Source organism: Scyliorhinus canicula, chromosome 17 (genome assembly GCF_902713615.1).
Source record: "Scyliorhinus canicula chromosome 17, sScyCan1.1, whole genome shotgun sequence".
Classification (NCBI taxonomy): Eukaryota; Metazoa; Chordata; class Chondrichthyes; order Carcharhiniformes; family Scyliorhinidae; genus Scyliorhinus; species Scyliorhinus canicula.
In genome coordinates, this window is record NC_052162.1 from 57,253,893 (window position 1) to 57,267,748 (window position 13,856).

At 49.0% G+C, this 13,856-nt stretch overlaps 1 protein-coding gene across 1 annotated transcript in view; it reads left to right on the plus strand.

Moving 5' to 3' along the window:
• The window catches only part of srpx2 (sushi-repeat containing protein X-linked 2), a 103,611-nt gene that overhangs the window by 63,775 nt on the left and 25,980 nt on the right, over positions 1-13,856 (plus strand). Inside the window, exons 5-6 of the mRNA XM_038775634.1 lie at positions 4,294-4,470; positions 6,180-6,306. Coding sequence (XP_038631562.1) covers positions 4,294-4,470; positions 6,180-6,306 — 304 coding nt within the window. The remainder of the gene's footprint in view (positions 1-4,293; positions 4,471-6,179; positions 6,307-13,856) is intronic.

The following is a 13,856-nucleotide window of genomic DNA, read 5'->3' on the forward strand; positions in this document are numbered from 1 at the left end:
CTAATTTATGCCCCGAGTATCATCACCTCTGTGCGAAAGAGATCAAAAGCAGTTTAGGCAGATGTTATAAACTGCCCGGATCTTATTAGCTGGAGACAATTGGTTACCCAATGTTCCTTGGAGAATCTGAGCTCCCCCAAAGAGGGGCGGGGCAATCATTAGCAGTGCAGCTGGATAAAGAGAGCTGGTCGGGTGGCATGGTGGCACAGTGGTTAGCACTGCTGCTTCACAGCACTGAGGACCCGGGTTCGATCCCGGCCCCGGGTCACTGTCTGTGAGGACATTGCACATTCTCCCCGTGACTGCATGGGTCTCACCCCCACAACCCAAAGATGTGTAGGGTAGGTGGATTGGCCACGCTGAATTGCCCCTTAATTGGAAAGAAAACGTTGAAATAAAATAGAGCTGGTCAGTGTGCTACCGGCTAGAGAGGGAACCAGCAGTGAACTACTGGCCCTGTGTACATATCATTGTCAACAAAGTTACTTTCTATTTGACTCTACAAACCGTGCTGGATTCTTAACAACTATTCCCTAAATATCATTGTTCTTTCCTGAACCACAGATAAATATAAAGTCAAAAATGTTACTTTTACTCTTCCTGTTCCAACTTTACCTCTCCATATTTCACCTCCTTCAGTCCTGTATTCAAAATGTTAATCTGTCCTGTGCCTTATAAATTCTGAATAATGTGGTTTGCTCTCCTTCCATTTTCTGTTTTTGTTTCATAATTTATAGCATTTGAAGTGTCTTTTTCTTTCAATCAATTACACCTACTTACTGTCAGATGCCTAAATCCTCTAGTTACTAGGCAGCGAGTTCAAAAATATAATGCCTGTTATACTGACTATAAACAGTGAGTCTTCTCTGAGTTTCTTTAAAACTGAAAACATTACAGTGCTTGTGCAGGTTAGTCTGCAAAACTGACACAGGTGGCGTAATATTCTATGTTTCAAAGGTGGCCAAAGTGTCCAGTATGTAATCGGAGTGTAACCCGACCAGTCCAACTGAGTCATTTTGAAGTGTATTACACTCATAGAAGCACAGAACATTGGAGCAGGAGGAGGCCATTTGGCCCTTTTGATCCTGCTCGCCATTCATTATGGTCACGGCTGATCATCCAACTCAGTGATCTGTTCCTGATTTCCCCCCTCCAATATCCTTTGATCCCTTTAGCCTCAAGAGCAATATCTAACTTCTTGAAAATATACTTTTGGCCTCAACTGCTTTCTGTGATAGCGAATTCCACTGGCTCGCCACTCTCTGGGTGAAAAAAATTCTCCTCATCTCAGTTCTAAATGGTCTACCCAGAGTCCGCAGACTGTGACCCTTGGTTCTGGACTTCCCTGCCAGGAACATCCCTTCTGCATCCGCAAATATAATCCTAACTAAGTTAATCTCTCCTCACACATTGGTCCCGCCATCCCAGGAATTAGTCTGATGAACCTTCTCTGCACTCCCTCCATAGCAAGAACATTCGCCCTCAAACAAAGATAATAAAACTGCACACAATATTCCAGGTGTGATTTCTATAACTGCAGCAAAACATCTCTAATCCTGTACTCGAATCCTCTCGCAATGAAGACCATTTGCCTTCTTTATCGTCTGCTGCTCCTGAATGCTTACTTTCAGCAACTGGTGCACAAGAACACCCAGGTCCTGCTGCACATTCCTCTCTCCCGCTCTATGGTCATTCATAGAACATAGAACATAGAACGATACAGCGCAGTACAGGCCCTTCGGCCCTCGATGTTGCACCGACATGGAAAAAAACTAAAGGCCATCTAACCTACACTATGCCCTTATCATCCATATGCTTATCCAATAAACTTTTAAATGCCCTCAACGTTGGCGAGTTCACTACTGTTGCAGGTAGGGCATTCCACGGCCTCACCACTCTTTGCGTAAAAAACCCATCTCTGACCTCTGTCCTATATCTATTACCCCTCAATTTAAGGCTATGTCCCCTCGTGCTAGCCACCTCCATACGCGGGAGAAGGCTCTCGCTGTTCACCCTATCTAACCCTCTGATCATTTTGTATGCCTCCATTAAGTCACCTCTTAACCTTCTTCTCTCTAACGAAAACAACCTCAAGTCCATCAGCCTTTCCTCATAAGATTTTCCCTCCATACCAGGCAACATCCTGGTAAATCTCCTCTGCACCCGTTCCACGTCCTTCCTATAATGAGGCGACCAGAACTGTACGCAATACTCCAAATGCGGCCGTACTAGAGTTTTGTACAACTGCAACATGACCTCGTGGCTCCGGAACTCAATCCCTCTACCAATAAAGGCCAACACACCATAGGCCTTCTTCACAACCCTATCAACCTGGGTGGCAACGTTCAGGGATCTATGTACATGGACACCGAGATCCCTCTGCTCATCCACACTACCAAGAATGTTACCATTAGCCAAATATTCCGCATTCCTGTTATTCTTTCCAAAGTGAATCACCTCACACTTCTCCACATTAAACTCCATTTGCCACCTCTCAGCCCAGCTCTGCAGCTTATCTATGTCCCTCTGTAACCTGCAACATTCTTCCGCACTGTCTACAACTCCACCGACTTTAGTGTCGTCTGCAAATTTACTCACCCATCCTTCTAGGCCCTCCTCTAGGTCATTTATAAAAATGACAAACAGCAACGGTCCCAGAACAGATCCTTGTGGTACGCCATTCATAACTGAACTCCATTCTGAACATTTCCCATCAACTACCACTCTCTGTCTTCTTTCAACTAGCCAATTTCTGATCCACATCTCTAAATCACCCTCAATCCCCAGCCTCCGTATTTTCTGCAATAGCCGACCGTGGGGAACCTTATCAAACGCTTTACTGAAATCCATATACACCACATCAACTGCTCTACCCTCGTCTACCTGTTCAGTCACATAGAACATAGAACAGTACAGCACAGAACAGGCCCTTCGGCCCTCGATGTTGTGCCGAGCAATTATCACCCTACTTAAACCCACGTAACCCGTATACCCGTAACCCAACAATCCCCCCATTAACCTTACACTACGGGCAATTTAGCATGGCCAATCCACCTAACCCGCACATCTTTGGACTGTGGGAGGAAACCGGAGCACCCGGAGGAAACCCACGCACACACGGGGAGGACGTGCAGACTCCACACAGACAGTGACCCAGCCGGGAATCGAACCTGGGACCCTGGAGCTGTGAAGCATTGATGCTAACCACCATGCTACCGTGAGGTTTATTCTAGTAGTTTATTCCTACTCTTTGTTTCCTGTCTTCTCAAAGAACTCGATAAGGTTTGTGAGGCATGACCTACCCTTCACAAAACCATGCTGACTATCCCTAATCATATTATTCCTATCTAGATGATTATAAATCGTATCTTTTATAATCCTCTCCAAGACTTTACCCACCACAGACGTTAGGCTCACCGGCCTATAGTTACTGGGGTTATCTCTACTCCCCTTCTTGAACAATTCATTTAATAATCTGCCATCTTGCTTTGCTACCAAAGCAGATAACCTCACATTTATCCACATTTTCCTGCATCTGCCATGCATTTGCCCACTCACTCAACTTGTCCAAATCACACTGAAGCATTTGTGCATCCTCCTCACAGCTCATTGTCACCAGCTTTGTGTCTTCTGCTAATTTGGAGATATTGCATTTAGTTCCCTCATCTAAATCATTAATTGTGAATTGCTGGAGTTCTAGTAGTTTATTCCTACCCTTTGTTTCCTGTCTGCCAATCCATTTTCTATCCATCTCAATACACTACCCTTATTCCTGAGCGCTTTAATTTTATACCCTAATCTCTTATGTGGGACTTTGTTGAAAGCTTTCTGAAAGTCCAAGTAAACCACATCCACTGGCTCCCCCTCATCAACTCTACTGGTTCCTTTACATTACTCAGGAGCAAGATTTGTGTCGCAAGGTGGGCATGATCAACAAATTAATAAGCTTATTTTAGATGCCAGTAGCTTTTCTCCAAGATCCAACTTAGCCTATTTGACTGGATTACTGATAAATGGATTACGGATAAATAATGATCTGATTTTTGGCAACATTTCATATAATCATAATTCAAAACTATGGGAGTTTCATAAATATTATGCATTTATATAAACTAGTTCTCTGCTGTGTCGATACTGTAAGTTGAACCAACCGGGTCAGAAACCCCTCAAATTCACAAACTAACCGTGAGTTTAAGCTAATTTTATGTACAGTGTAACTGGGATAAATTGTTACCTTTCAACATCACAATGTTGATAGTCCAATTGCATTGCTAATGACTATTTCCTTCCCAGAGGTGCGTTGTCATACACTTCCGGCGTTTCCATATGGATCGTATGTGTGCTCCAAGGGGATACGTATGGATTCCCAGTGTGAGTACATATGTGAGCAAGGATACCAACTGGAAGGAGACAGAACGAGAAAGTGCCTGGAGAATGGCCAGTGGAGTGGGAGTGAACCTTTATGTGTAGGTAAATTGGACTGGAACCCACTTGGTTTTGTAATTATTAAATTCTCGCAATTTATAAAAGGAAAAAAGAATGGGTTTTATTTCCTGACTTCCTTATCCTATGTGTCAAACACAGCTCCTCAAAATTCTACTGTGCTTTCACTGTTCACACACACTTTAATGAGAAACACGCTATCAAAACGTTGTCAAAAAAAACCCAAATTCTGTGAGTTTCCGAGAGCTCACCAAAGAAGTCTCTGTAACCACATCGTGTTGTTTTAGTCGTTCCTCCTTTCATTTGAAGTTCCACACTGGCATTATTTTGGTGATAATTGCTGTTGGTGATGCTGGCAGATGAATGCTGAATTTATTTCTATGATAGTCCTTTGCCTGCTACTTTATGACAGGTGTTAACAGATTTCAAATTCTGAGTTAACATTTCTCTTAAAAATTGAAATATAAGAATGATTAATTCATTCAGTGACTCAGCTGAGAGTAATTTCAAACAAAGTCAGCTCCAAGGAGAGCTGGTACAGGCATAATGGGCCAAATCTTGCTCCGTGACAATTCTGTGACATTTTAATTGTTTGAACAACTTTCAAACCTCTGCCTGTTAAGGTGAAGATTTTGGTTATAGGTCTTTTTATTAACTGGTGCCAGCATCAAATAACCCCAAATCAAATATTAAATGACCAGTTCTGAGTAAGTCTTCTCATTCTGCCCTGTCAGCATGCCTTAATATACTGGTTCAAAGTTTCCTGTGTTTAATCCTTACCATTTTGTACCCTCTTCGAGTGAACAGTTTTATTTTGGTGATCTGGGGCTGGATTCTCCGAACCCCCCGCCGGGTCGGAGAATTGCCGGGGGCCGGCGTGAATCCCACGCCAAAGACTTCCATGCCAGCCAGCGGGATGGGAACCACTCCGGCGTGGGCCTAGCCCCTCAAGGTGAGGGCCTGGCCCCTAAAGGTGCGGAGAAATCCACACCTTTGGGGCAGCCCAACGCCGGAGTGGTTCATGCCACTCCATCCCGCCGGGATCCCCCGCCCCGCTGGGTAGGGGAGAATCCAGCCCCTGGTCTCCACTGGGACCAAGGCTGAAGTTGGCCAAAGTAATTTACCATTGAATCAAAAATTGGAAATGCTGATTACCTCAGCTGGGCTGAACCAGAATCTGTCAAGATCAGAGAAAACTGAGCCAGTGCTCTCCAAAAATAAACCTTTTATTTATTAATTATCCCAAGATAGTTTTGTCACAAAGCCAACCTGATTTCATAAATTGGCCTATTGGGAACAAAATTGACTTGATCTATACAGTGCAGTACAAATACATTTAGAAATATTTTACAGTGTATGTAACCGATCCACACACAGCTGTAAGATTCCTGGCCTGATCCATGCCCTGTGCCAAGTTAGCTGCTCTCCACCACAGCCATATAGGAATGGAGTTATTGAACATTGACATTAGTGTTTCTGGGTTGGTGGAGCAAAAAGTCAACTGAGTTTCACACTACAGATTACCATCTGTCCGGTTCGAACAGAACAGGACCAGTGCTGGATGTGATGCTCCACTCCATTCACACACAACTCACAGCATGGACATATGGCTCTCGAACTGCTGGTACCTGTAAAACAACATCAAAGCATTGCTCACTGCCTTCAGGGTGGGTGGGACGTGGGGAAACAATCAGAATGCAAAAGGATATTAATTAACAATTTCTTGATTTTAATAGATTATGAACCTCCGAGGATAAAGTGTCCCGGGCCCAGGGAGAAGGTGGCTGAACCAGGGCGGCTGACTACGCGAGTATATTGGGACTCACCACGTGTCAAAGATGTGGCTGATAAACACAGCACCAAGTTTGTCCTATTTCATTAACTGGCTTATCTCGAGGAGTCAAACTCAAATGTGGTATTTAAACAGTGTCCAAGGAAAAATGCAGTCATTGGATCTATATGGCAATGAAATCAAGAGAGGAGAGTGTTAGGCGGGTGGGGGGGGGAGGGGGGGGGCGGGGAATGGGAGGAAGGATAGGAGAGAAAGATGGGAAGAGGAGGATGAGGGAAGGTGAATTGGGGAAGAGCGAGAGAAAGAAGGGAGGGAGAAGAGGAGGTTGAGGATTGGTGAGTTTCTGATAGAAGAGCAGTAGTTTCCTGGGTCCACTTTGAAGCTCTGTGGAGGAGGAAGCTATAATGGGTCAGCAACACTGCTCAGCGGAGAGCCTTGGGAGGTTGGAGGAAGGCTGGATTTATTCATTGTCATGCTTGGTAACAAAGTGGGGTGCAGGGTTTGATGACATGTTCCTCATAGTTCACAATTGTTCACATTGTTCACAATTTACATAGATGATTTGGAGTTGGGGACCAAGGGCAATGTGTCCAAGTTTGCAGATGACACAAAGATAAGTGGTAAAGCAAAAAGTGCAGAGGATACTGGAAGTCTGCAGAGGGATTTGGATAGGTTAAGTGAATGGGCTAGGGTCTGGCAGATGGAATACAATGTTGACAAATGTGGTTATCCATTTTGGTCGGAATAACAGCAAACGGGATTATTATTTAAATGATAAAATATTAAAGCATGCTGCTGTGCAGAGAGACCTGGGTGTGCTACTGCATGAGTCGCAAAAAGTTGGTTTACAGGTGCAACAGGTGATTAAGAAGGCGAATGGAATTTTGTCCTTCATTGCTAGAGGGATGGAGTTTAAGACTAGGGAGGTTCTGCTGCAATTGTATAAGGTGTTAGTGAGGCCACACCTGAAGTATTGTGTTCAATTTTGGTCTCCTTACTTGAGAAAGGACGTACTGGCACTGGAGGGTGTGCAGAGGAGATTCACTAGGTTAATCCCAAAGCTGAAGGGATTGGATTACGAGGAGAGGTTGAGTAGACTGGGACTGTACTCGTTGGAATTTAGAAGGATGAGGGGGGATTTTATAGAAACATATAAAATTATGAAGGGAATAGATAGGATAGATGCGGGCAGGTTGTTTCCACTGGCGGGTGAAAGCAGAACTAGGGGGCATAGCCTCAAAATAAGGGGAAGTGGATTTAGGACTGAGTTTAGGAGGAATTTCTTCACCCAAAGGGTTGTGAATCTATGGAATTCCTTGCCCAGTGAAGCAGTAGAGGCTCCTTCATTAAATGTTTTCAAGATAAAGATAGATAGTTTTTTGAAGAAGGAAGGGATTAAGGGTTATGGTGTTCAGGCCGAAAAGTGGAGCTGAGTCCACAAAAGATCAGCCATGATCTCATTGAATGGCGGAGCAGGCTCGAGGGGCCAGATGGCCTACTCCTGCTCCTAGTTCTTATGTTCTTATAGGGGTGGTAGAAAGGCCTAAAAAGCTGACAGTGTGGGGAAGGCAGTGGCAATGCAGAAATGCAAGTTGTAAGGGGGGTGTGCAAAGGATTCCACTTTGGGTAACGAAGAGCTGAAATAATCTTTGAGTAAGGAGGAGCAGGTGATCAGTGCAGGGCATCAGGGGCCGGATCCTCCGCTGCAGAGACCAAGTGTTGATGCCAGGACTGAGTCGGTGGACTTCTATGAACATTAAAGTGGCGCCGGTCCCGGAGCAATTCATGATCCGTTATTGGGCTAGCACTGGCACCACGTGGAACCCCAGCGATTCCAATGAAAAGCAGTGTCCAATTCACTGGGGTCAGGATTGCCACTCGAGAGGCTGGCAAGCTGCAGCCACATGTTAGCACTCCATTTCCACACACACTCATCCCAGCCAACAAGATGGCAGCACGGAGAGTGGCCCGGTTCGCGAATGCAAGGCTGGAGATCCTGCTCGACGCCGTGGAGGAGAAGCGGGCCACCTTGTACTCCAGGGTGGGAAGAAGGCCACCATACACTGCCAAACACCGGGCCTGGCCGCAGGTCGCAGAGGTCATGAGCACCATGGGCCACGCCGCCAGGACCAGCCAGCAGTGCTGCAAGAAACTGCATGACCTCCTCAGGACGGCCGGAGTAATATCCAGCATCGTGTCCCAAATCCCACTAGCAGAGAGCGGCACACAACCTCAGGGAGAGAGAGAAGACAGGAGGGGGACCACTGGGACTGTGGCCCCTCACTGGCATGGAGCGCTGGGCACTGGAGCTGGTTGGTTGTTCCGGAGAGAGGGCAGTCGCTGAGGCACAGTTTGGCATTGGGCAAGCGAGCCACTGCTGAGTTGCGGTGTTCCTAGGGCACACATGGCACAACCCACACCACCCCCACACCACCCAACCCGCGATCCAACCATGCGCCATGTCACCTGACAGGATCACCTGGCGACGAGGCGGGCCCTTCTGGAGTCCCCTGCCCCCGGCCTGACCGGGGCAGCAACGGACAGCGACTTGAGCCCCCAGATGACAGCACGGAGCACCAGTCTGCGGAAGACGCCAACTTTCCGTCATAGCTGCCTCCAACACCCTCCACCTCGGCAGAGTTACTCACCTCAGTTGGGCACTTTAGTGAAGAGGCTCATGGGATACTATCTAGTGCGCACCACACATGTGCAGCAGTACATCAGGTGGAGGTAGATACGCCTGAGGGGGCAGATGGTCGGAGGGCAGCCCAACCCCAGGGACTAGCTGCCGCCCAGACGGGTCTTGGGCTTCTGGAAAGGGCAGTCCCATTGATGCTGGAGATGCAGACCCAGAGCCGGGGACTGCATGAGGGGTTGTCAGCAACCAGCCAGAGCCTGCAGGTGCAGTTGGAAGAGTCCAACTGCCTACAGGGGCAGGAGGTGATGCTGACCATGCGTGCTACCCAGGCCAACACCGCACTGGTGGCGTCCGCGGTGGAGGCCTTGGGGGCGATGGATCAGGATGTCCAAGGCCTAGGGCACTCTGTGCGGGCAGTGGCCGAAGCACAGGACAGGGATAGCCAGGCACAGGCAGTCAGGCAGTATGTCCAGGGCCAGCTGGAAATTGCAGCGGCGCTTCAGAGTTTGGCCCAGTCACAACGGGTCATAGCTGCGGGTGTGGGCGGCATTGCCCAGTGCTCTGTCAGAAGGATGTGAAGGGTGAGCTGGTCTGGGCTTGGCTGGGCTGGCTGGTGAGGGAGTGCTGGGGAGGTGGGGCAGGGGGATTGGGCGGCTGTTGGAGGTGGTTACAGGCCAGGGCCTCCAGTTCAGCGACTTCTCACTGCTCCGATACCAGGCCCCACCCCCAATTCTTTACACCCTGTCCTGAACTCCGTCACCCGCATGGGACCGTGTGATGGAATGGCCAGCTCGCATGCTGCGATCACCGAGGTAACGGTGCAAAGTGCTATTCTGGGCACGAGTCAGACGTTGTCAAACGATGCAGAGCACCAGAGTTCATCATCCCCCATCTCATGGACCTGACCCACTGTCACTGCCAATCCAGGGCCCGCACCCTGTAGTGAGGCAGGTAGGGATCACGGAGGGGTTCCGGGTGGGGTGGGGATGCTGGTGTGGGTTGATGCAGGGAAGGTGGACATGAGGGGTGATGGGGGGGTGGGATGGGATGTTCATACCACTGGCCAGTCCCCCCTAGTTGGCAAACCTGGGGATAATTAGAGCATCACATGCACACCGCATCGGCCCTGGCACACATGTTGACTGTTCCCTCCCCATCCTGGCCCTCCCAGGCATCCTCCTCATTGGACGCGCCTGCCGTCCATCCTCTCCTCCAGCATGTCGGTCCTCTGCCATATTAGGTTGTGGAGGATGCAGCAGCCATCACTATGTGGGACACTCTCCTAGCTCTGTAATGGAGACCCCCGCAGAGCAGTCCAGGCACCTAAACCGCCTCTTTAAGACACAGCTCGATCATGTCCTTGGTCGCAGCATGGACGTCTGTGATGAACAGTATTAATAACTGCTGTAAATGGTACCTGACCTTTCATACCTTGCCCCTTTAAGAGGCTTGGAACCCTGGTGGACTCCGCCTCTGGCTCCGCCCCCAGGAAACGGTATATAGGATAAGGCTCCATGTGGTGAGCACACTTCTCTCGGATGCTGTTCAGTTCTCTGTAGATTAAAGCCTTTTGATTACCGACTTCGCTCTCACGTCGTAATTGAGGGTGCCTCAACATGGTAGTAGCAGGTCTCAGCATTGGCCTGTGTCCTCCGGATAGGTGACGTCAACCATGATCCCAGCGGATAACCCCTGGCGCCGGCCACAATTTTTGGCTCGCACCCGATTCTCCACCCAATCGCGTTTCACGATTCCGGCGTTGCTGGACAGAGAATCCCACCTCAAATCTTTGGAAGTGGCAGGTGTTCAAGGATTGCAGACCAAACAGACTGATATAGCCTGGGTGAGCAAGTTGCTGCTGACTTTTTAAATGATAATCTTTATTGTCACAAGTGGGCTTACATTAACACTGCAATGAAGTTACTGTGAAAAGCCCCTAGTCACCACATTCCGGCACCTGTTCGGGTACACGGAGGGAGAATCCAGAATGTCCAAATTAGTCTTTCGGGACTTGTGGGAGGAAACCGGAGCACCCGGAGGAAACCCACGCAGACACGGGGGAACGTGCAGACTCCGCACAGTGACCCAGCGGGGAATCGAACCTGGGACCCTGGAGTTGTGAAGCAACAGTGCTAACCACAGTGCCGCCCTGATTGTATGTCATATGGTTATTAGCCCTCCAGGATGGTTGTGGAGTTGCCGCAAATTAAAGATTATTATTCCGGACACTACTCCCAGCAACTCAAGGGAAAAGCCTAGGAGCATGGTGCATGGGGGGACTATTTGCAAAGTTGAACCAAGAAAAAAATATGCCAACAGGATTTGTCTAGGAGAATACTTGGTGAGCCCACAAGTTTTTTTTAACATCAGAGAATGGTATTTCTAAACTATCTCCCTTCTCACTTATCTGCGAGCTAATACAATAGAGGCTGCAAATGAGCCTGTTCTACGGTGACACTTAGTGGTCAGAACTTGTAATTACATACAGACATGATTACATTTCCATCTTAATTCCTACTATTTTCCGCAGAGAAGTCGACAAATGGCTGCCACCTCTGGGCGAATCTGAACATTGACCCTCTCAGGGCGAACTTGATTTTCTCCAGACAGAGAAAACTAGCCATGTCAGTTAGCCAGGCCTCCGTCTTCGGGGGCTTTGAGTCCCTCCAAGCTAATAGAATCCATGTCCGGGCTACCAGGGAAGCAAAGGCCTCTTTCGCCTCCTGGATTCCTGGATCTTCCGACACACTGAAAGTTGCCACCTCTGGACTCGGTGCCACCCTTGTTTTTAACACCTTGGACATGACATCCGCAAACCCCTGCCAAAATCCCCTAAGCTTCGGGCATGCCCAGAACATATGGACATGGTTCGCTGACCTTGTGCACCTATCTTCTACCCCAAAGAACCTGCTCATCCGGGCCACTGTCAGTGGGCCCAGTGAACGACCTTAAATTATATCAGGCTAAGCCTGGCACATGTTGTGGACGCGTTGACTCTACTCAACGCGTCCGCCCAGAGACTACCCTCTATCTCTCCTCCTAACTCCTCTTCCCACTTGCGTTTCAACTCCTCAGTCTGCGTCTCCTCTGACCCCATGAGTTCCTTGTAAATGTCAGAGACCCTCCCTTCTCCCACCCACACTCTAGAAACTACCCTGTCCTGTATCCCCCTTGTGGTAGGAGCGGGAAGGTTGAGACCTGCCTGCGTAGGAAGTCCCGCTCCTGCAGGTACCTACATTTTGTTTCCCCTTGCCAATCCAAATTTCTCCTCCAGCCCCCTCAGGCTAGAAAAGCTCCCCTCTATAAACATATCTCCCATCCTCTCAATCGCTGCTCTCAGCCATCTCCGAAACCCTACATCCATCCTTCCCGGGGCAAACCGTGATTATTACAAATTGGGGACCAGACCGATGCTCCCTCTGCCCCCACATGCTTCCTCCATTGCCCCCAGACTCTCAGGGCTGCCACCACCACAGGGCTGGTGGAGTACCGTGCTGGCGGGAACGGCAGAGTCGCCGTTATCAACGCCCCCAAACTGGTGCCCTTGCATGAAGCTGCCTCAACGTGCTCCCCAAACCGACTCTCCCCCCACCTCCAACTTCCTGATCATGGCTATATTCGCCGCCCAATAATAATTGCTAAAGTTTGGTAGCACCAGCCCGCCCTCCCCCCCGATCCGCTCAACCATCTCCTTTTTTACTCGCGGGGTCTTACCCGCCCATACAAAGCCAGTGATCACCTTATTGACCGGTTTAAAAAAGGACCGTGGAATAAAGATGGCGAGATACTGAAACACAAACAGGAATCGCGGGAGGACCGTCATTTTCACTGTCTGCACCCTCCCAGCTAGTGACATCGGGAGCGCGTCGCACCATTTGGTCTACTAATCAGGCAAAATTTAACTTGTGTAGCCGTTCCCATTCCTGTACCACCTGGATGGCTAGGTACCAAAAGCTTCCCCCCACCACCCTGAATGGCAGCTCCCCCAATCACCTCTCCTGCCCCCTTGCCTGGACTGCGAACATCTCACTTTTCCCCATATTTAGTTTATACCCAGAAAACCGTCCAAATTCCCCCAGAATCCTCTTAATGTCTTCCATCCCCTCTGCTGGGTCCGATACATACAGGAGCAGGTCTTCTGCGTAAAGCGAGACTCTGTGTTCCACTCCCCCACCCCGGACTACCCCCTTCCAGCTTCTTGAGGCTCTCAGTGCAATTGCCAGTGGCTCTATGGCTGATGCGAACAGTGGGGAGAGGGGCATCCTTGTCTCGTCCCCCGATGCAGCCTAAAATAGTCCGATGTTGTCCTATTTGTACACTCGCCACAGGAGCCTGATACAGCAACCTGACCCAGTCAATAAAACCCCGCCCAAATCCGAACCGTCCCAATACCGCCCACAGATATTCCCATTCCTCCCGATCAAAAGCCTTCTCTGCGTCCATTGCGACCACTATCTCCACATCCCTACCTTCTGGGGGCATCATAATCATATTTAACACCCTTCTTACATTGGCCACCAACTGCCTACCCTTAACGAACCCCGTCTGGTCCTCCCCAATCACATCCGGAACACAGTCTTCAATCCTAGAGGACAAGAATTTGGCCAGCAGCTTGACGTCCATATTTAGTAGGGATATCGGCCTGTAGGACCCACATAGCTCCGGGTCCTTGTCCCGCTTCAGGATCAATGAGATTGTGACCTGTGACATCGTCGGGGGAAGCACCCCACGTTGCCTTGCCTCATTGAATGTCCTCAACAACAGCAGCCCCAATATCCCATAGAACTTTTTATAAAACTGCACTGGGTACCCGTCCGGCCCCGGGGGTTTACCCGACTGCATGGCCTTCAGACCCTCTGCTATCTCTTCCAACCCGATCGGGGCCCTGCAGCCCTTCTACCAACCCCCGTCCACCTTCGGGAAATTCAGCCCCCCTTAAAAGTGCCTCATCCCCTCCGACCTGTACAGCCTACTGTAAAACTT